Here is a 23,945-nt window from a genome sequence, read left to right as displayed (position 1 = left end):
ATCCTCCGTGCAGCAGCCCCCCCCTCTTCCTGCACTGCGAGTGGGGAGGAGTGTCTCACAAAAAAACCCTTTGGTCTGTAAAACCTAAAACCAGAGGGGTGGGCGGATTCCCACACAGCCGTGATGAATTCGCATGTCTTTCACGCTCTATAAAGCGATTGATTCCACCAGCACAGAAAAGCAACAAGCGCAACTGGAACCAAACTTTAGACTCCCTGGGAAGCTTTGCTCGCCATCACTGAGAGCTCACCAATGACTAATCACTCCTGCTAATTATTTATTAGCTGATCCCTTGGCTCTCTGCAGTAGACTATATCCCTCTATCGGTCTCCTTTTTTTCCACACTATAGTTACCGTAGAAGACAATCACATCAAAAAGTTATTTAAGTGAATAGGCTACAGCTTAACAGAAATTCATTTCTTTGACAAAACTGGGAAACACAGCATGTCTTGCATATAACCTGATTTTATCCATTTATTTTCCAGAACTGCTTTTCCAGTTCGCAGTTGTGCTGAACTTAGAGAGTATCCCAGAATTCACAGGGCAGGATTCAAGGTTTAAGGCTCTTTTATTATCTGGTGTGTACAGTCAGGGGCGCCGCTAGCAATTTTGGGCCCTATGACAAAATATGAGGTTGGGCCCCCCTACCACACCCATTCAGATCTCTGGGGGCCCCTAAAGGGCGTGGGCCCTTAGAATTGTCCCAACTTTCCCCCCCTTAGCGGCGCCCCTGTGTACAGTACAATGAAAGTTGTACCTGTGTGCTTCCTATGGATGATTGAGTTAAATACATACAACAATATATACAGCAGCTGTCAACAAATAACAGATGACAGGGAAAGGCAGCAGTCGACAAACAAACACTTAGCATTTACATGTGCACTGGAGGCAGAACCAGGGGAATATAGTGCCTGTTAATTGTGGCAGGATTCTGTGTGCAATTAGCTTTTGCTGAGGAGCCTGGTTGCCCATGGGGCAGCCTGGTTGCCCATGAGTAAAATGTGAATCTCAGCGCCTGACGGGATGCTGGTTTGTCACGGAGCACATCCTCACACAGCAGGGGGAAATTAGCCCAGCTGTGCAGTTCGAGCCCTTGCTTAAACCACTGTGGGGGTCAGTTATATGTAAACACGAAGGTGACACGCTAATTTCATGGTGTGTGAAACAAAGGTGTTGCTTAGTGAGCCCTCGTACCACTTTATTATGGCATTATCCTGCGTTTATGTTGATGTTCCTGCCCCCGTAGAGCCCCATGCTGTCTGCGGATCTGCCCAGGCATGAGATAGCGGCATGCCCACGTCACCCGCGGGCTCAGGGGCTGCCAGGGCCCGGCAGTGCAGGCGTGATGTCACCACACAACGTCATACTGGCTAATCGACGGTTACGTCCCGCGAAGGACCACGCTGGGGAGGCAGGGGTGAAACAGTGTGGAACGCTTTATCTCACTTCCCCTTTGCTCATCAGACTTTCTTTTTATCTTTCAGGAGTTTTTCCACGTGTCGCCTTCCTGTCCTCCTCCCCCAGAGGGAACTCGGGGACCAAGACGAGCTGCTGTCATCCTCCCAAGTGAAGGGGAGCAAAAACAAACAAAACAAAACAAAACAAAGTCACTCGTTCATCTGCCTTTGATGCTTCCCGGGCAGCCAATCAGAGGACGGGGCCCCGGCTCGGCAGCGAGGCCGCGGCAGTGGGGGGGTGGCCCATGTTCCAAGAGCTAGGGGGGCACAGAGAAGTGAGTGAATTTACCAAGAGGAAGGAGAAGACAGAAGGAAAAGGAAATTCATTCAAATTTTAACGCGCACGTTTCATATCAGAGTATGCGGGAGGAATACGGCAGTCTTTGTTCTTCTGAGAAACTCTGAAATTAACACATCAGACAATTTTTATTCCCCTCCCCTTTCCTTCCCGGCTAAAAAGGATTAAAAGTTGGATGTGAGTCGGGTGGTGGCCGCCATGTGTCGCTCGTGGGCGCTGGGCGCGGGCCCGGGTCTAGCCCTGCTGGCTCTCTGCTTGCTGTCGGACGCGTTGGCGGGTAAAGCTAAGGGCCCCGGGCACACGCACCTGAACTCCATCCGCATCGACGGGGACATTTCGCTGGGGGGGCTTTTCCCGGTGCACGCGCGTGGAACCGGTGGCAAGGCATGCGGCGAGCTCAAGAAGGAGAAGGGCATTCACCGGCTAGAGGCCATGCTGTTTGCGCTGGACCGCATCAACAACGACAACGCGCTGTTGCCTAACATCACTCTGGGCGCCCGCATCCTGGACACGTGCTCGCGCGACACGCACGCCCTGGAGCAGTCGCTCACCTTCGTGCAGGCGCTCATCGAGAGGGACGGCACCGACGTCAAGTGCCTGGGCGGCGGCCCGCCCATCATCGCCAAGCCGGAGCGCGTAGTGGGTGTCATCGGGGCCTCCGCAAGCTCTGTCTCCATCATGGTGGCCAACATCCTGCGCCTCTTTAAGGTACACGTGCTTGGCCTTCTCCTCAGCCTGCCCTCACACGACAGGCCGACTCAGACGAGGTCTTCGATCACACAATCTTTAAGTTATTTTTTATTTATTTATTGGACAACGTCACAGGTGGGTAGATCAGGTCCAGAGAATAAAAGTCCAGATCAAGATTTTGTTCCAACCACCCAGTTGAGTATTTAGTGTCAGTGACCTTTTAAACTCAACTGGTTGGTTAAAACAAAATCTTAGTCTGGACTTTTACCCTCTGCACCTGAATTATTCACCTTTTTGAGAGTCACTTCAATGGTCAACTAAAAACTCATGTCTGACTGTGGTTGGCGATGGTTAAAATATTGATTTCCATTAAGCGAGGATGCCGTAAAGTGTTTTTTATGGCCATTCTAAGTAAAAATTTTGCTCAAATTATTGCTCAGATTATTATATTTTAATTATTCATAGTTGGTTAATTCAAATCATTGATGCACTGAATTCTGGGTAGTTGTAAACGTCATGATTTCTTTGGAAAGAGCAGGTTTTAAGTAAGATTCAAGCGATTCTAAATGTATAGTATATATATATATATATATATATAGTAAGAAAGAAATATTCTTTGCACATTTAATATTATGCGTGAAAAACCCACCCTGTGGTGGATGATGAAGGGTTCGCAATTTGATCTCCATTGTGATTGCAACGTTTAGCTGAGAGAAGTGAATGCTGGCGCCCCTAGAGTATGTGGAGGGAATGACAGATAGACAGACAGACAGACAGAGTCTGTCTGGGAGATGTGACATGAAGGTAGCAGGCCGCATGGGTCACCTGAGAAACAACTCATGTGGCAAAATCCTGCTGAGGATTGTATGTGCAGTGCTGGTGTCCCCTGTGACCATGATGTCAAACTGGGCTGGGATCTTAATGGTGTCTTGGGGTTGGGGGGGGGGGGGGGCTTTGTAAACACGAAATATGAAAATCAGACACCATTTGCCTGTGCTGCCTTTCTGCACCTTCACTGCTGTCTTATACACTGCAAAGCCTTCAGCCTTTGGACAAAGGATAGAATTACAATGCACCGGTAAACAAGCATCACCGAAATATATATTGTATTACTATGTCAACAGTGCTTACTTGAAAATTGAATGAACTCGCCAACTGAAGGTGAATTACCTTGATATTTATGTTAAACCAGCAAAAGACGTTTTGAGTTCACTTATTTTAGCTTATGGTAACTTGGTCTTTAATGTTTATCCCTTTAGTTATGCTTGTGCAGAACATTTTCCTGTTTGCCTCTCTTGTCATTATTTTTCTGTTCTGTGTTGTGAAGGAAAAGAAAATTAGGTATTTGTAGTAACTTTCAACTATTAAATTTATACATATGTCAGTGCACAATATAAAGAATTTTATTCATATTGCAACAGCAAAAAAGCAATATCAGAGTCATTTGTCAGTGTCTAATTGTCAACACTCTACCATTTAAAACGAAATTTAAAGGAATTTGTAATTCTTTTCCTAACAGCCTCCATGATTTCAAGAACTGTATTAAATAATAGTTTGCTTTACTTCTTAATTGAACTTTTATGGTGGCAATGATAACGTTTTTGAAACTTCAGACATCTACCTGATTTGCTTGGGATGATGTTGGTTCTCTGCAGACGGGGCCTGGCAGCTACGTCGCTCACCGCCCCCTTAGGTGTAAATTCTCACTGTAGATGTGCTGTGCAGGGGTCTCAAAAAGGCCCCCCCAGTCAACAACTCTATCGGCAAAATCATACAGGGGCGTCTGACTCAAATAGCCCAGGAGGCTCTGACTACGCGATTGTGCCCCTGGTGCTGTTTAAGGTCTTCCTAGATAAGACCCTGAAATCAAATAAAAACACGTCTCTCATCTTCCTATACTGTACTGCAGATCTGCACGAAACAGGCATAGATCTTTGAATGCTTTGATATATCCATTTATACAGCTTCTGTTCCCTCTAAATCAGCGCGTTTTGTGTACCTTGTGAGGCTCTACTAAACCCTGTTTCAGGAAATTACTCTGACGCGTGTGAGCAAGAAAAATCTATTGCAGCGAGCAGTGTACCAGGAATTGCTTTATTTTTAACAGTGTGTATCATTTCAGTAATCTGAAATCTGACGGTTTTAAGGCGTCTGAATAAAAAATTCCAATAACTGGTCCATTTATGTGTCAAGGAAGTACAATGAGTTGTTTCATATATCTAAATGAGCCTCTGTTACAACAAATTTAACCCGCAAATAGTCATGCTATAGTAGTGATGTGCTGTAGACATGAAACAAAATGCCTCTTTGTTAGTGTTTTTGTTAGCATTTGCTAACTGCTTTATGAGTAGATAGGTTAGATCAAAATCCCTTGGTAATTTCCGGCTCATAGGAGTATTACTTGTACCAGAATGGAATGGGGGAATGAAAAATGATTGGTTCAGAGAGATAACCAATCAGATTGTAGAGGAAATGGATCTAAGCAACTAGAGGAGGTGGTACCAATCAATGAAATGTGTTCCCTATGATGTCTAGGTCTTTCATTCTGCCCTCAACATTTTTTGTGTAAGTAAAGCTACCAGAAGTCAATTTCTGCTTCCACAAAATGGCACCTCTTGCCTGCTGGCTCAGTGTGCTTGTAAAACTCTCCTATGCCCTCTAAAATACAGACTAAACAGAAATTATCCGTATTACCTCAGCTTTAGCATGATGTTGATACCATGCATGATCATTCTTTCATCTGGGTCCAGTGAATAATCATTCCTTTATTAAGGTCTTCCCAGAGATGTGACCCCACTTGCTTTCTGGAGGCCGTACCGGTATTTCAGGGTGTATCTGTGGCTTGAGCTGAGCACGGTGCTGCCAGAATCGATGGTGAAAGCGTCCGGCTCTTTGGCCCGTCGCCCTTCCACCTTTTGCTTAGCTGCCCCTCCCATGGTGGGTTGTTGACTCTACTGGTGACTCCTGAATACCCGGGACGGTGGGGGCATGCGTGGAGTGCTGGGGGGGTGAAACAAAGCAGCGATTCATGTTGCAGTGAGCCGTGAGGCGGAAAGATACCTAGGAAGATGGTGCTCGAATAGGGGGTTCAAGGAAATATCAAATTCAAAAAGTGGAAACTCGTATCTCATATTGTCATACTGAATAATCACTTAACTTGTGCAAGTAACACTTGATAGGTTTTAATGTAAGATCCTGATCAAGTTAAAGATACCAAATGTTCATTATTCTAAAAAAGAAAAGCCCTTTAAAATGACCTTTCGGGTGCCTGTGGGCAGAGGGGGCAGCTCTAGCCCCTCCCTAGGCAGACCTAAGGCGACTTCGCCCAGATTGGGCCCACATGACAGTATACACACAGATCCCGTATTGAGAGAAAACTTTACGGCCCCAGTAAGGATTTCCGCCTCTGACTGTGGGATGGTTGCTTTTGGGACCACTTTTCCAGGTTCGATGGACCCCACAGTGGGCATGGTGTGGGCCCTCAACAGCCAGCCATATGGCACAGAGAAACCTGGGCAGGTCCACTGCTGGCCCAACATCACAAAAATGCCCCTGGAGGACATACAGGGCACTTTGGATCAGTGCGTCATATAACAGCAGGAGACGGTAGCCAGGCTATATACTGAATAATAAAAAGGTGAATGTTTTAATGCAATGATATGTAGGGCAAACAAGTATATCCTATTTACTTATTTACTGTTTTCTTCATGGTGCTATGTTTAAAAACGGACATGTATAACATTTACCATCCATCCATCCACCTATCCATCCGTCCATCTTCCAAGACCGCTTATCCAGTGCAGGGCCAGGGTGAAGCTGCAAACTCACACTGGTAGGTCAGAGTACGAGGCGGGGTGATGACAGGGTGTATTCCTTTAAAATGCAAATGGTAACTGCTGCATGGGAATCCTCTGACCAGCATCAAACCCACAATGTGGGGGTGGGCACTGGGTGAGGTGAGCGGGGCCATCACAATCCTGCAGATTCTGGACCAGCGGGGTGGCCTTTGTCTGCGCCCCCCCCAGGGCTTCAGCGCCCCCCACCCACCCCCGGGCTGATGCCGGCCGTCTCCCTATCAGAGCACCGAAGCGGCTGTTCTGCAGATATTCCGTTCAGCTCCAGTGATCTCTCATCTCCAAAGCCTGCGTTTCTCTTTTTTATTATCCAGACGAAGCCCCCTGCTCCCCCCCCCCCCCTTTCCTGTCTGCTGGCAATTATCTCCAGTTTGAAGTCCGGGCAGGAGCGTCGATTGGCCCCCCGATCAGCATTCCGGCACGTTCCGCATGGTGCCGCTGTGTTCCGCCGCGCCTAAGGCCCGGGGTGTCGATAATGCATTATGCCACGGCCGACGGGGGGGGGCTCGGGTGGGAGGGTGGATGGGCGTCCTGCGGCAAGGCTGCAAATCACCCCCCAGCGTGGCAGACGGCGGCGTTCTAGGTGGGCGGGGCCAGGACTGCACGCTAAAAGCCGGATTAATGGACGTTTTGGGGATAAATATTTTCCTTATGATGGAAAAAATGTGGGGGCAGCTCCTGGCAGCCCTCCACAGCTGAAAAAGTATAGATTAGGCAGTAAATAGCAGCACCTCCATTTTCGGGGACCTTGAATTATAAGTGCTAAGGGTGAGGGGATCATTTGCCAGTCAGCAGGACGCGTCTGAGCCCAGCCGTGCCAAGCTGAGCGTCGCTTTGTCTCACTAGATACGAGCCTCAGTCCTGGCAAGAGGGCAGAACCTTAATGGGCTTATTTAACGAGCAATTCCCAAAAAATCTGGCCCAGTGAGCTGTGCTGTAGCTGTGCTGTTTGTTATCCGTGACTCCCTCCCAACCCAAGCTGCTTCAGTGCCGGGACAATCTTTGAGCAGAACCCTCCCCCAACCCTCAGAATGCAGTCAAAAGCGAAGGATGCTGGGGGAAGCAGGGACTGGAGAAAAACTGTCTCCTCAGCACACAGGTATTCATCCAGAAGGGCTGGATGAATATTTTAGACGGCGATTACATAACAGCGGTCGGCCGAAGTTGTTTGGGGTTGGAATGTGGGAAGCTTCCGGATTTCAGCTTCAGCTTCTAGCCTCTGCTAATCCGTACTTACAGGCGTGATGTAACGCTGTAAGACCCGCTCTGGGGAGGAGGGGGGGCAGAGGCACATGATGCAGAGGTGGGGGAGGGGCGGGGACTGGGGTTCTGGAGTGGAGATGGGTTTAACAAAGCAGGTAGAGAGTGGGGAAAATGAAAGGCAGATGTTTCAACTTTCGAACCAGAGACAGGCTTCGGGGCTGAGGAACGGGTACCATAGGGCTGGGAGCTCAGGTTTCCGTGATCCAGCCCATGTTATATAGGGAGCGGAGAGAAACCCGGAGTCCAGTTTGAGGCCAGTGGTACCAGTAGGTATTAATAAAGCAAATGAACATAATCATCACCTGACCCCCAAAGACGGTGTTTGGGTGTCTGAGACCCACCTGAGTTTGGACCTGTGAGGGGGCGGGCAGAGCCGTCTGGCCCACCATCTTGTTACTATGTCCCCCAAGGTGTGGGGGGGGAGGTCATCACCTGTGATGAGGAATGTTGCCTTAGAAACAAACATTTAGCTGATTGCTGGCGTTTGCAGCTTTGACTGGAACTACAGTAGGAGACCGCAGATGGTATTTTTAGTTTTTTAATTGCAGTCACAGATTTGTTAAAAATTGAGGGAATCTTTTTGGGGGGCGAGAAAGTGTGTCCACACAAAGTAAGAAGTTATAGGTTTTTATCACGTTATGGAGAAATCTGGTCTCCACAATATAATATATGCATACCACCCCCCCCTCCCCCCCCCCCCACCCACACACACACAGGCACACGTGCTGACGTGCGTACACGTTCCTCCCATAACTGCGGACCTCCCTGCCGCCCATTATTATCGAATATGTCTCCCCACAAAAACCATTTCAGCTCAGTAAACCCTGCCTGAGAAGGGCGTGCGCTGACCAAGGACTGTAACATCGATATCTGCGCATAACAGCCTCGCAGCTCAGAGCGACATGACAGATTCAGCCAAGGATGGAGTGAGTGCTGGCGGAGGAATGTGGAATGAGGGATTTTATCAGTAGTGTATTAAAAACAGCTGCTAGATTTTATATGATCCTGCTCCAATTTAAATAATAATCGGACTCCAAAGATATGAGAATAAATGTCACTGAGCGTCCTGTGTTTCTGCTGGAATAATATTACAGTAATTAAATGTTTATACTGATATTCAAAACTGCTGGTGATGTTAATAACTGCTGGTGAATACTGCCAGTAACTAGTTTACTTTAACAAATTGGTCCAGTCCAACCAAAGTTAGAAGATACAGATATATATATCCTGATTCCGAGATGACCTACACTAGCGGTGGTTTAACATGAACCATGAACATGAAGATTAGAGACTAAGGGTATTATAGTGGCTTCCTACAGTAGATCGGACTGTCATCTCACACCTAATGCATCCCATCGTCACCCCTGGATCTATGTGCCTGGATGCATCCGTGTATAATCAATGTATTGTCAGGCAAATAGAACCTGTGAGTGACTCACATACACACATACATTAGTAATATGCAGGGATGCAAGCTTTGGTCAGTGGGCTGAAGTGAGATTTTCAAGTCTGCACACGTATTTATCTGTATGTAACAGTTTTATTACCCTGTATATAGTCTGTAGGGTTTGCAAACTACCCTAATGCTTCCTATATTATATGTAAAACTTTATATATGAAACTACATAAAACTAAATATAGTTTCAGGTTTATAATAGATTAATATAGATTTCTTGCCTGAGCGTGTGAGTCTGAAAGTGTGAGTGTCACGTCAGATGCGTGAGAGATGGCAACCGTGATGATAAAAAACTTTGATGTATGGTGTAGATGCTTCGGGGGGATCACTATGGGGGGTTATGATGGCTTGTGACCCCCCCAAAATAATTACCGAAAGGAGCTGAAATAGATTAGTCAATTAGCATCTGCCCCTCTGACCATCATATTTCTCCCGACACCTACTGCAGACATAGAATTCAAAGCAGTATGAAAAGCCAGCTGGGTAGAGCTGTGATGGTGAGTATATGTCGCACGAGTGGCAGTGAACTGCCATGCGGTGGAGGATTATTATATGGACGCAGTGAACGTCTGATGGACCCACGGGACAGGACCCACGTGGAGACAGCCGAGTGCACGTCGACATTCAGGGGCCATTTCTACTCTTTTCCGAGACAAAGTGTGGAAAAGTCCATCTGCCTAACGAGGGCTGGCAGATGCACTCGCAGATTTAGAAATGAAGCTAAATAAACAAAATAAATAATATATGCGGAATGAGACAGAGGAGAATTGGTGCAGAACAACACTTATTAGGAAAAAAAACTGAAACTCTCAACTGGATGCCAGTTTGGTGCTGTGACCGGAGTGCTCAAGGGTACTGGAGAATTTATTACGCTTCTTAACTCCTCTGTCATTTGAAATGCATGCTCTGAGTTTTAAGGAACGAGCACCAGAGTACATCTTCGTGTTACCAATGTCACAGTACCTGTGGTGTCAACGAGATTTTACATCGGCTTTTTTCCCCTCTTCAGAAATGCCTAATTTTTACTACTTGAGGCCAGATTTGTGAAGTAAGAGATCTTCCGTTAAGCCTTGAGCAGTTTATCTCCTGTTAGCCGCGGAGCTCTGCGAGTCTCTTGACGGAGCCTTACAGTGTTACCCACGCTCCTCTGTGCTGCCTTGGAGGGTAGCTCGGTCTGAGTTCATTCTGGGCGGTGTCACGTCAACTCTGTTTTCATGATCGGCTCAACCTCGCCTGGATCCTTGGATTCTGAAATAGTTTCGCTCCCCCCCTGCTGGGATTTGCCTTCCCGCAGCTTAAAATCATGGCGTTCGATTTTTCTCTCAGGGGGGTAGCGATGTTACAGGCTTTTTAAATCTGGGAATGTGTAAACCGCCGTCCACTTGCAGAGCTGGATTTTTCCTGTTGTATCTGGGTGTGTTTGATTATGCCTGAGCTTGAGTGTGTCAAAATAAATGAGGGTCGAGCGATATCCCTGTAAGACAAAAACCTCTCAATAAAAATCCTGCCATGAAGCTTTGAGTACCTTACAGACATCCGGGAGGAGAAACTGGTGGTAAAAAAGGTAAAAAAGGTAAAAAAGTAGGAAAGGGGTAGAGATGAATGCCAGCAGACTTTTGACGCCAATGCATAAATGTCTTGAATGAAGAAACTTTTTATTATTTCAGTTTTCTCTTCTCTTTCTTTTCTGGAGGAATTTTTTTTTTTGGGGGGGACACAGCAGGCTACAGGGTCCTGGCTGAAAAATTCCATTTCGAATAGAAAAAGAGGACAAATTTGAGGTGCGACAAGATTATTATACAGTCCTAAAACTGTCAAAGACTACACCTGGTTACCGATGGGGGAATGAGGCTGCAAAATCCACCATAATTGGCGGGAGTGCAGTGTTAGTGATATTTTCGCTACATGGAGGCAATCTGCAGTTCCCTTGCTATACTGCACATGGCAATTAGTCTCATAAAATCAGTGTCATTAAATCATTCACATTAAAATAATTGGTCAGTGTTTACCACACATTGCATTTAATTAATATTACAGTCATTACCATTAAAATATATACTGCTTAATGCTGTTTCCGGTACTAGCCTTTTTAATCAGTTTAATTAGCGTCAGTTGCAGTTGCTGCTCCAGTGGTGTGACAACGGACAGCAGTGTTTGAGATTTACTGGGTGCAGGATGCAGTGGGCAGCCCAGGCACCTTACACCTCCAGTGCTGTGAGCTCAGCTTCCATCACTGGTCCTTTATCTGTGGAGTTTTCATGTTCTCCTCATGTTGGTGCACCCGTGAACATCAAGCAAATCCATGTCCATAAATTTTCAGTGTTGCCTTAACCATTATGGGATAGGCTCCATGGTTACTGTGACCCTGTTCTAGATAGATGGGTACATGATGAAATGAATTGGCCCAGTCCAAGGGCATGTTCCACAAAGCAGGATTTCTTGGTATCAGATTTAAGGTAGTCCATGCTAAATGTAAGTGAACAAAGATATAGTCAATTTAGCTGAGATTACCTTAAATCCAACAAATTGTCTGTCTAAGCGAGAGGTCCTGCATCGTGGTGTACTGCCCAGCTCTGTCCTGGCATCTCCTGTTAAACATCTCCTGGGCGCTGAATTAGCTGCCCCCTGCTATGTCACGATGTCACATATGGGTTAAATGCAGAGGACACATTTCATTGTTGTGCACTGTGTGCTGTGGTGTGTCAGCCACAACGACCACTGCTCACTAAATTCTAAAATTCTAAAGCAATCTGAATATGGCAGCTGGAGGTATGAGCTGGTAAAATAAGATAGAAGTGTTTGGCTGGTTGTGGGACCCAAGTGAACAAGTTTATATATGGATAGATGGTGTATCCGCTGGCTGCTTATGCTTAATTCTTTATGCCTGACTGTGGGAGGCACCAGAAGGTGCGGGATGTATGAGGAAAGGGGGCGACGTCAGCATCCGGCTGCTTCCATCCAAACGTGCAAGAGAGGGAGAGGAAGGGGGAAGGAGTTTGACAGTCTGAGGAAGGTCGCGAGATCCAGCTGGTGAATTAACACAGATTGCACGTGAAGATTGATATTCAGAGGTTAAAAACAGGGTAATGTTCTAGTACTGAATAAACATTCCTTCAGAAATTGAACAGACAGGTGTGATGATGTTATCAGGCTCACCCTCCAGGCATAACTAAGCGCAGGTGTTAGGGATTTAATGACAGCTCTGTCCTGAGCCTGACTGACGCTTGGAGTTGTGGGATTGGCTGAGAGTTCCACCAATCAAATCATTCTTCTGCATAGTATCACACTGGCCTGCCCGCATAGGAGCACCTAAGTGGGTAGCACTCTACCCTCATGCCTGCAGGTTTTTTGGTATTTTCCCTTGTATTTGTATGGGTTTTCTGTTCAAAAACACTTGGTTTAGTGAACTGGTATGTGTAAATTGCCTGTTGTGTGAATGTATTCCTTGATATAGACTTGCCATCTATACTGCAGAAAAACAAAGTAGAATTTATCATCGTTAAGTGTTTTAATCTGACTTGGACAGCCTTGAACATGCCCAGTTAAAAACTGGGTCCTTGAGTCTATGGCAATTGTCTTTAGAGTTGTCAGTCACCAATTGAACTGACTTGCAATTGGTTGAAAGCAGACAGTGACTGACAGCCTAATATCAGTCCCGCCCACCGTGGGCTTTGAAGCCTCGCTTCTCCTGTCGCTCACATTTTGCTCTGAGATGTGACAGCTGCCCAGTGACGGCACAGAAACGCTGGGTGGAAGGAGAAATTGATTGTGAATAATTGCAGCCGTTTTCTCCTTCGGCACATGAAGATGTTACGAGTCACCCCAACCCCCCCCCCCCCCCATCTGGTACACCCTGGGTACACACTGTCTCAGGATGTGTTGTAAGGTTGGAAATTTGTCAAGCAAGGCAAACTATGGCACAGTGTTTGCTCTGTTGATCAGGGCTTCCATTTTTGTACTAGAGGTTTATTAAATTTAGCTCATGAAAGTTCCTGTTTAAGAAATTGTCATTCACACTGCCTTTGTGCAAAAAAGGCAGCACTCACAAGGTATAGCTCTCTCTCCTGCAGCACAGAAATTCACACATCCTGCAGCCCAATCCCTTCTGTTTACCACCATTTTCCCTCGCAGCCAAATTATTATAATGCCTTATTTTAACCTGTCATCTGGAACCCAGGTAATCATTTTTGAACATTTCTGCCTCGCTTGTCGCCAAAAACCCCAAGCTAAGTTTACAACATTCCTAAGTTAACAGCATCTTTCCTGATTTTTCTTAGGACAGTGTTTCTCAGCCTGTCCTGAGGGATCCCAGGTCGGTCCACATTTTTGTTTCATCCCAGCCGACTTTCCCTCTACATGCTGTTGTGCATCCAGGGAAGATGATTGAAACGGCTCTCTAAAAGTCTTAACATCAGAGGAGACCTCAGTTGTGCAGGAATCAGGAGTAAACACCTTAATGGTGAAATTTTAAGAACGTCCCCCCCACCCATTGGTCAGGGAAATTTACTGTTGGGCTGCAGAGCAGCCTAGTGTTCAAGGCCGAATGTTAATCCCAGTCTAGCCCTGAGATGGGGTAGAACGCCCGGATAGCAAAATGAACTTGGAGTAGAAAACAAGCAGAAAATGAGTGTCAGTGAGATTCATTGCACCCTAAAAAATTTTGACAGATGTGATGGAATCTGATCTGGAATATTCCTGGAGTATCACAGCCCCGTCAGTCACTGTGTCTATAGGCTGTAAGAGCGTCACAACACAAGCATGTGGTTTTTATTAGAAAAACAATATTGATTTTGAGATTAATCGCGATCCTGGTTTTGACAATTCAGTATTGATTCACCGAATCTCAAGATCTGTCAAGTTAATTTAATTTTCCCCTGTGATTTTTGAAAATATTTTCACAGAATTTCACTTGTCGATCTTCTTATCATATAGCTGGCACTACTTTCTGTCTCACCTACAGTATCGGAGGGTTCGCAATAATACTGCGCAATTGCCTCATGCCGCCATCTTGGTGCCCTGTCATTCATGGTTATGGAGTACGTACTCTGAGCATGTGAATGCAAGCAAGTCAAGTCAAGCAGGGCTTTATTTTCACCCCAGTCATATTCATGGAACTATACTCAAATGTTCCTCAAATAAAATGATTTTTGTCTACAAGCCTTTGATCATTCTTTAGTGGTGTTCGCAATTTGTTTCCAGTGACTCAGCAGAAATGCTGTTCTATTTAGTGCTTTTTAAACATCTCTCCCAACATGTTCAGCTGCTATACAATACTTCATTTCTTATTCCCAATGGATTATGTCAGATTGGCATCGAATAGAATCGGATTCAGTCTAATCTTTAGTTTGTCAATCGAAATTGAATCAGGGCATCTGTGACAATACCCAGGCCTAGTTTTTATTTCAGTCTATTCCACAATAATTGCTACTGAGTCACCTAGAAAACAACTTGCGCATTCAGAAAAAATATCTGTAATAGAAGTCCTTCAGATGTTTTAAAACAATCCAGCAAAAAGCTGGATTGATTCTGGGCTGGGAGGCAGGAAATGTATTAAGGTCTGGCTCCCTAAACGGCTGTTATGAACCCACTTTAAGACATACAGCACTGTTAGGGTATTGGGGAGATAAAATATCAAAGGTATTCTTCACAAATCACAACCTGTCAGTTTTTTTCTTATAGCACTGTTTCAAAAGCTGTACCCTGGCGACCAGCCCTACATTCCTTCCACTTCTGAGAAATTAAACATCTTCGCAGCATCTCACTGCAAAAAGTTCCCTCTCTTCCTCGTGTCTGCCATCATTATTCACAGGCATGTTCTTCACCCCACCCAACCATGCGTCCCCCCACACTTTAGCTGTCCCCATTTCTCCTTCCCCAGAGAGTTGTGCGAGATATAGAGTGGTCTCCGTATTGATTCAGCACATCATCGAGGAGCAGTCAGCTGACACTCTGCTCGCGGGTCCATGCCACTCATACCTCTGCGGTGCTGTAACCTCAAGGTGATTCCCTTTGCTGCCGGAACTGCTAGTCATGAATCTGCAAAAGTAACGCAAGTGGAAAGATCAAAAACAGCCCAGAATTTGCTTGCATGTTTATCCACCATATGACTTCTTAAGAGGTGCTAAAATTTTCTTAAATATTATGACAGTGATATTTGCACTCTTTCTGTTCACACATATAATATCTCCAATAACAGTGGACTGTACCATTATAAAACGCCGTTAAACAGCACTGGCCTGTGGTGGCGTGGGGGTGGGGAGTGTCCTTATTGGTACAATATGTCCTGAAAGCCGCAGTAACTGAGTCAAGCTGAGTAGATCTTTTGTTGAGCCCCAGTTGCTGAGTCAGAGTCAGGTAGCTCTGTCATTGGTCTGCTAATCACTGGATGGGATCCTCTGACCTGGCCTGACATGACTCGTTGAGTCAGAGCAGTCTGGCTGCAGCCATTGAGTCCAGCTGGTGGGGATGTGCTGGCAGACGTCATGGAGTCAAATCGCAATGTTCCCGATGGTTAGAGAGGAAGACTGGCAAATTCAGTGCAGATCTCCAGTAAGACTCACTATATTCAAGGACTCATTGCTGACGTAGCTTAGACAACCAGCCGTCGTTTGCTTTTTCAGAAATGCCTGCTGATCTGAGAGACGCAGCTGTGTTAGTGCCATTCTCCATAAAGCAGAAGGTGGATGTGTGCGTTAATCTCCGCAAGCAACGTCACGCCACATGGCGGGTAGCTGGCGCTGGCAGTTTTTAACTTCTGACAAAATAAAAAGCAATCAACAGATCTCAAATGAAAACACCCCAAAATGATAAGCTCTCAAACGTAAGTGCTATTCGATGGGCCTAATACACTTCAGTTCCCAGTAAGCCTTATTTCGAAAAATATAAGTCAATGCTGCAGGGATTTGAAGAATATCTTGACTTGAGAAACACGAGGGAAAGAGAGAGATGAGATTTATATCACCACCTCCTATTACTTGCCCTATCTTTGCCTGTTTTTTTCTGATTTTTGCCCCTTCAAATCTACAGAATGATCTGGAACATCCAAATGAAAGTGGTCCCTTTGCAGATCCCTTAATTAAATCATGCTGCTTTCATCAGTGAAAGAACCTTCTTGTGCTCTAATGTATTTTACCTACTTACTTGTCTTGTCTGCTGCTTGACTGCTGTTTTAGTCATGACTGACGTACAGGATGGTAGATTGAATTACCGTGTAACTAATCTGCACATTAACGACCAGGTATAAATTGCTGTTAACATCCTAACCAGCTGAGGTATACACTCCATTTCTGCACTTCTGCTTTTACGCCACAAAGAAAACAAGACTTACTTTGTTGACTTTGTCTTCATACAACCCTGAGAGTCATTACATCCTTTGCTTTTGACTGTAATTTTCGTTTCAGCTTCATTTAGAAACTTAGTGCCTAGCTGTAATGTGGGGTATGGATGTCTGTATACCTGTGCCTTATCAGTAGCCCTATATGGTTGGGGTCATTCCCAGATGTTGATCCTCGAGCCCATGCGCTGTTGGAACCCATTCCCCAACCCAAAACAAGCTATTAAATTGCCCTCCCCCATTCCTAAATTAAGGTTTCTCTTATTTTTTTCTCTCTTCCCTGCGTCACATGACTTGCCACCCCATGAAGAGCAAGTCTTTCAGTAACGTCGGCATATTTTAAAAGGAAGATGAATTGCAATATTTTTTAGTTAGGCTTTGCCTTTTAAGTTTGTATTAAAGCACGTAACTATTTCTTACAATGAATAGGAGGATAAGCATTCAGAATACATTCCCCGAAGACCTAGATTTCATCCTTAGATGCGGTGCCAAAAGTGAGCAAGGTAAGCTAGGGAAGCCTTTATACAAACCCAGGAGCTCCGCAGACTGGGCTGAAAATATTTTCCTGTTGTGCTGGCAGTGGCAGATTAGTGTTGGTCTGAGCCCACCGATCGTTCTCAGTACCTCTGCAGTATCTACGGCAACGCATGCCCCCCATCGCCTAAGAGGTGGAGACAGGGACACAAAGGGGGTTTTTGTATGTTGATACTTCCATGTCCCACTCTCGCCAGTGTGGGGAAGCAATTAAAAAGGCGAATAGGATGTTGGGTTACATCACGGGGTGTGTGCAGTTTAACCAAGGGAGGTGATGTTAAGATTATGCAATTCCTTGTTAAGATCCCAACTAGAATATTGAGTGCAGATTTGGTCACCATACCTTAAAACTGACATTGTTGCCTTAGAAGGGGTTCGATGTAGGACTACAAGAATGATTTCTGGTCTTAGAGGAATGTCTTATGAGGAGAGGTTAGATGAGCTGAATCTGTTCAGCCTCGAGCAAAGGAGACTAAGGGGGGACATGATCCAGGTATATAAGATTCTAACAGGTCTGACCATATAATTATGTCAATATTAGTTCAAATACAAGAGCTTGTGGTTATAGGTGGAAATTAACAGGAGAACATTTTAAACTGGATTTGATAAAGCGCTTCTTCACAAAGCATGTAGTGAGAGTATGGAATAGTCTTCCTGTTAGTGTGGTGCAAGCTAAAACCCTGGGCTCCTTTAAATCACAGCTACATAAGATTTTAACAACTTTAAGCTATTAGTTGAATGAGCTTGAAGTGAGCTTGATGGGCCAAAGGGCCTCCTCTCGTTTGTAAACTTCTTATGAGGCATGGACAACTGCATCATAGCAACAGTGAAGAATGAGTACTGGATATATTCATAGACCAGTGGCTATTCCAAAGCAGGATTTGCCAATTTGCTTAAGCCAAACGTAATAACTAACAGGGAGACAGGTAAGTGACATTCTTATTGGACAATCCTTACTTTTGGCTTAAGTTATCTGATTAATGACACAATCCTGCTTTGTGGATGGCTGCATAAACTGTGTGAAGAGTAGACTCCAACTGTAGCCTCATAGCAAATGGTGTGTCTGCAACAAGGCTACGGCTTATGTCTGCTTTTTACACAGTTTAGAGGCTTGTGGCTATAGAGGTTTTCCCATAAGACTGAGTTAGCTGCCCATATGGTTTGATATGGGCCATCTGGGATGTTTGCCCAATGAGCGGCAGTTGGATTGGAATGTCCTGACAGTGGCATCTGGAATCATCTGCCCTGAGCTGTGCGATTGCTGTGCAGCTGCGTGCTGTTCCCCTGTATGCCTGTTTTGGTGCGTCGAGGGGGTTATTGTGGCACATGCCTGCGTCTCCCTACACAGCCATGCTGTTGTTTGCCGGTGGGGCTTGGCTTTGCATGGACCCCCCATCCCTCCCCCCCGTCCCCCGTGTTCCTACCACACGCCTCTCCTCCACATCACTGCCATCATGTGCTTCAGAGGGAATGAACAAATTGCTTTTTTTTTCAGCAATTTTTGCATTTTTCATAATGCTTTAGGAACCTTTGGTGAAAATGATGGAGAGGAGTGATTAAAGTAATTAGTAATGCTACAGCCATGTAAAGCTGAAATCCTAGTAGTGTCCTGGGTTTTTCCTACCTTGTGTCCTGTGCTACATGTGATCCAGGCCCTTTATTACTCTGACCACATACGCAATTGAATGGATGGTTGGATGGATGGATGGATATGTGCAGTTGCTTTTAACTTTATATCTTTTCCAGACAGTACCAGGTATAATGTCTGTACATTTACATTTACTTCATTTAGCAAATCCTTTTCTTCAAAGCAACATACAAGTGAGGTAAACAGCACATTACAGACATAGAACTATTGAGTACTAGAGCACTATAAAACAGTGTCATCCTCTGGAATTTATGCTTATAAGCTGGTGGAAATCTCCTTTCACACAACAGTGTGATGTTAAGATTTTTAGCTAAGAAGCCTATGATGATACTGACACGCTGGCAGAAGCGGCTGGTGGCTCAATCAAATACTCACACGCCCCTCCTAAAAAGGGGAGCCGCACTTTTGAGGATGAATGAATGAACGTTGCATTTATATAGTGCAATTTCAAGACATCCAGAGTGCTTTACAGTAGCAATGTGGATCCACTGCCAAGCCGCCACCTGGACCAGTACACTCACCACACTATAGCTAAGGTGGTGAAGGGGCAGGAGAGCATTCACCAGTTAGATATAGGGGATGATTACGACGCTGGATTTAAAAGGGCCACAGTGTGCAGTTTTAGCCAGGACATCAGGGTACCACCCCTACTCTTTCAAAGAATGTCCGGGGATCTTTTATTATCTCTGGCTTTTATGTCTTATGCAAAGGACTGCACCATTTTTACAGCACAATGTCCCCATCACTGCGGGTATTGAGATCCACGCAGACTACAGGATGGGCTCTCCTGTTGACCTCACTAACATCTCTTTCAGCAGCAACCCGGCTTACCTAGTTGGTCTCCCTGGCCAGACCCAAACCTGCTTACACTGTAGCTTCAGGTGGGTTACCTAATTTAAACGGCAGGTGGTACGGTAGCGCTTCACAGCACACCCATGCACACTTTATATACATAAATTGCATTTGAAATATCTTTAATTTGGTGGCCAGTTTGAGTATAATTGTCACGATCGGGGTGCAGCAGACAGGCGATCGTGCGGGCAGGCAGTCAAGGAAGCAGGCAAGACAGGCGGAAGTCGGGGTAAACCAGGGATTTAATAAATAAACAGGGAGCAGGAGACATGAAACGCCAACTAACATCAATGACAGACCATGGACTCAGGTAAGACACGGACTGAAATACACAGGACTGATCAAAGTAACTAGACACAGCTGGATACAATCGGGGAAGAACACGTGGGTAATCAGGGGGGCGTGGCACACACGAGGAGCCGACAAGCAGGTCATGACAATAATAATACTGAATTACTGAAAATGCCATAATTCAATATTTCTCTCTAAAAGGTACACAGCTGAATTGTTAAACGGCATCAATGTGATTTTTTCTGAACTTTTTAGCTTTTAATTTTGTTTTTTTCATACAGTCTTGTCTTTTCTCTGTATAAGAGCTGCAGAGAGAAAGTTGAAGAGTCACTTAAAAATTGTAATAAAATCAAACTGCTGGTCGATGTTTTGCGAGGTTCCGCAGGGCTGTTGCGAAAAAGCAGTCTCTGATCATTTCTGCGCAGCCCTCTTCTGTGACTCAGGACCATCGCGAATCCCAGCGACTCCCCGGCCCTCGTGCACCGATTCGATCGAGACTTGTTTATTTCAACGAGCCGCTGAAGAGCGATGTGTTTCTGACAAGCGCGTCGTATCTGAGAGCATTAGACCCGCTGCCGTAAAGGTGACTTGCTCGAGAGTAGAGCGTGCTGGAATTCACTCACTGAGTGAATTTTATGACTGTGGTGCCCTGAATTCGTGGGTGATTGTTTCCTAATAAACTTCTATGCTGTTGGGGCAGGGCTTGGTAAACGTCTGGCTGAGAGGAAATCGGTGCATTTAACACCGCCTTGTGAGACGTACATAAATTTTTGTTTCAAACTTGGTGAAAATGAATGCGGTATCCATTATACAAAATTAAAGGATAGTATATACCAACACCGCCTGGAATGCTGAAAAATGGCTTATTAGCCAGCCTGTCTGTGCCTTGTATTTTCTAAAAACCGTTATTATCTCTTTTTATTGGTTCACAAAACAGTCTTTCTAACTCTGACTTTATCCCATGCCTGGAACTTTGTAACATTACTGTGTGGATGGATGACAGTACGGAATCATCCATTAGCAAATGCTTGCATTCTAAATGTGTGTTGCTGACCTCCCAGGGCAGGGAGGGTAGTTCCCTGTCTATTAAAACAAAATGCTTAGTGCCGATTGAGTTCAGCCATGTAATTGGATGCTTACTCAAATCTGTGCTAGCCCCAGGTTTTAGTGTAGACATGAATCAGGCTTCAGCCTAGCGATCATCTATATTGCTATGACTTGTGTGGTAATTTTCTCCATGTGAAAAATGTATTTTATTCTTATGAATGCAGATGGAAAACAATAGTGTTCTGAAGCACACAGTATCTCTCCCAGAAATCCAGAGACCACACCAGCTACATAGTGGGGTGGGGGGCATTACTTGCATTAATATTTAACTGAATGACACGACCCCTGTAGAGATGTTCTTGCTCCGTGTTACTGTGTTTACCGAGTGGAGTTCCACACCAGACCGGGGATGCAGTCACGCTTTGACGAAAATCAAATTCTCCACACACTCAGAAGTCATCCAAATTTAATGGCCGCCAAAATCCCGCTGAACGATTCACGCATTCTTGGGCAATATCCGCACCCGAAAATTGCCCATTGTCTGCGAGCCTTGTGGGTCCACTTTTTGTTCACAGTTTGCTGCTTCTTTATCAGACCGGAGAATCGATAGAGTAGAAATTGAAATATCACGTAGTTTAAACCAAAATACATAAATAAGCAACAGTGACCAGATTAACAATAGAAAACATTCATATAGTGGAGCGGTTGACTTCATATATAAACCAGGGAAAATAGGAATCAGGTTAGAGGATATTAACAAAAATCTGCATTTCTCTCCACAGAAAACTTAAAAAGTGACTTACCGCATTAAGCCTATTACCCATAATTTGGGATCAATTTTGGCCTCAGTTTCTTTTAAATTGCCACCTCGACCTTTTTTAAACTGCCAATCTTTTTTTGTGACACAGCACTAAGTGTAATTTAGCCGAAGCAGTTAAATGACGTTGGACGTGGAGAAGCTTTTTAAACTGTCATTATATTATAAGGTCTTTATATGCAGTCTTATGATTCATTCATTGCCGCCATGTCGAGTTTTCCCAATTATAAGAAGCTCTTTTTGATCTTCGACCAACCTTCTCAGGTAAACTTAGCTGGATACTCAAAGACAGTAATTTATTGGCTCTTAAACACAAGTGTCAGGGAAGGGGTATGGAGAGGCACAATTTGCCTTAGGAGTGCTACAGGGGCGGGAAATACCTCAATGGCATGCCAAGCCACTCTACTGCCACCTAGTGGCCCCATGCCCCCTTGGCGAGACCCCATCCGCATGGCTGGTGCCCTCATTTACAGTAGCCATTCGGTGGTGCAAGTCCTTATTCAGCTATAGCTACAGCAGGGGTCATGCCCCACGTGTGTCCGAGGATTTATGTCCTGATCACTTGACTGCAGCCCTCATAGGTCCATAAAATACAAAGGATTGGATTATTAGTCTCTCAGAGAGAATGATAATATACTTATGAAAATGGCCAGTGTATAATCAGGTCCAATAAAACTATTGTCTTGGTCTAAGAAGTGTTGCTAAGAAACCTCAGCTGGTCGGTCTGCGATTCATCATCACAGGCTACTTCTAGAGCTCACTGTTTGTGTGTATCTATCTATATATATAAAGTGCTCCACAATATTGGAAAAATGTGATTTTTTTTTTTTAAATATTGCAATATCTGCAAATAGTCAAATGTGTTGCTGCTGGTTGTGTTGCCGGTGGTTGTGTTGTCGCTGGTTGTGTTGCCGGTGGTTGTGTTGTCGCTGGTTGTATGGCACGAGCTGTACTGACAAACCACTTGCTTTTGCTCACTATCTTCTCTACAGAATCGACAGTATTTCCTTACAGTGGAAGGTATATGGGTTTTAGTGACCAGTATTTGTTCGCTTTTCTATTCCCCACACATTTCATTAAATCTCTCACGAATGCGTCTATGCGCAATTTAATCAGCGTGTAGAGCGGCATGCAGAGCTCATGCATACTAGGCAATTTTGAAAAGAAACAATCATAAAAATTGCTAAGCTTGCTAAGGTTTGTTTCCTATGACAGAGTAGAAATGTTTTCGTGAAACTTAGACCGCCTACCCCATTCCCACCCCCGCGCTTGCAGAATTATGTCCATTGAGGATGAAGGTAGGAAGGAACCTGATCTCAGTCCAGCTGACTATCGCAGTGCATGTGATGTGTGAGTTGTATGCGCATAACATGCAATGTCAATATTAATATCATACAATGCCTAGGACTACTCACTAGCAACTAACTCCATGTATGCAATAACCTTTCAGATGGAGTAAATTCTGCTATACTAGACAGACTTCTCTTATAGATTAATCATGGAAAATGAGATTCAAGTGAATAGTCTGTTTGTATCAAACAATAAGAAAGTTGCAGTGTGGCGTGTTTGATTTGATTTGCCTTACTTGACGTCGCAAGTCCTGCGATGTGGTTATTGTACATGCGCACATCGTGCTGACCATGCTGGTCTAATATATACATACATATAATACACATGTCAAGTGAAATTTATGTGTAAGGAACCCAAGCAACCTACAACACACAGTAAAGGCTGTAGGCTGTAGTTTTCTTTCCTCTCATAGATTAGCTTTGCTGGTTATTATCTGACCCACAATACATCCTCATCACTTGCACTTCTGTAAGGTACAAATCTCTCTCTCAGTATTTGTAAAGCATGAGTCATTCCTGTTATGATGTCTTTGACATTATATAACATCCCATCCTCAATGGGCTTTACGTTTTTGCTCTTTTGATTCATATCATTATGTGTAATAATAAACAATTAAGAAAAAAAATCATATTCCTTCAGTGGTTTATTTTAATTTAGCTTTAGTAGTGCTTGTATAGAATATGATTTGCAATTTGTTTATGCAGGTTAATTACACTTGTGTAAACATGGCAGAGTTACTTATTTACTAGAAAAAATGCACAATTGAATAATAGTTTAACAAAAACAATTGAGGCCAAAGCATGCAACAAAGCAAATACCAGCAAACAATACCAGTCTATACAAGGCCAGCGCTAGGCAGCTGACTGGAATTAAGTGTACAAAAAATCCTCCAGGGGTTGTATGGAGAGTGGGCCAGGTGTGCAACAGGAACAGCCGTGTGCCAGTAAACTGTACAGGTTATCTGAGTTAGTGTGACATGATGCAGTATGTGTCAGTGCTGCCTTTGTGGGAATCACTCTGCTATGGAAGGAGACTAGAGCCACTTGACAGAGAG

At 44.7% G+C, this 23,945-nt stretch overlaps 1 protein-coding gene across 2 annotated transcripts in view; it reads left to right on the top strand.

Annotated features, from left to right (window-relative positions):
• The window catches only part of LOC125747266 (metabotropic glutamate receptor 4-like), a 398,550-nt gene that overhangs the window by 183,711 nt on the left and 190,894 nt on the right, over nt 1–23,945 (top strand). For both annotated transcript variants that reach the window (XM_049022267.1, XM_049022266.1), the window contains one exon: nt 1,486–2,464. In XM_049022267.1, coding sequence (XP_048878224.1) covers nt 1,955–2,464 — 510 coding nt within the window. In that variant the 5' untranslated portion in view covers nt 1,486–1,954. The remainder of the gene's footprint in view (nt 1–1,485; nt 2,465–23,945) is intronic.

Source organism: Brienomyrus brachyistius, chromosome 8 (assembly GCF_023856365.1).
Source record: "Brienomyrus brachyistius isolate T26 chromosome 8, BBRACH_0.4, whole genome shotgun sequence".
Taxonomy (NCBI): domain Eukaryota; kingdom Metazoa; phylum Chordata; class Actinopteri; order Osteoglossiformes; family Mormyridae; genus Brienomyrus; species Brienomyrus brachyistius.
The sequence above is the reverse complement of the archived record's forward strand: the minus strand, read 5'-3'. Positions and strand labels throughout refer to the sequence as shown.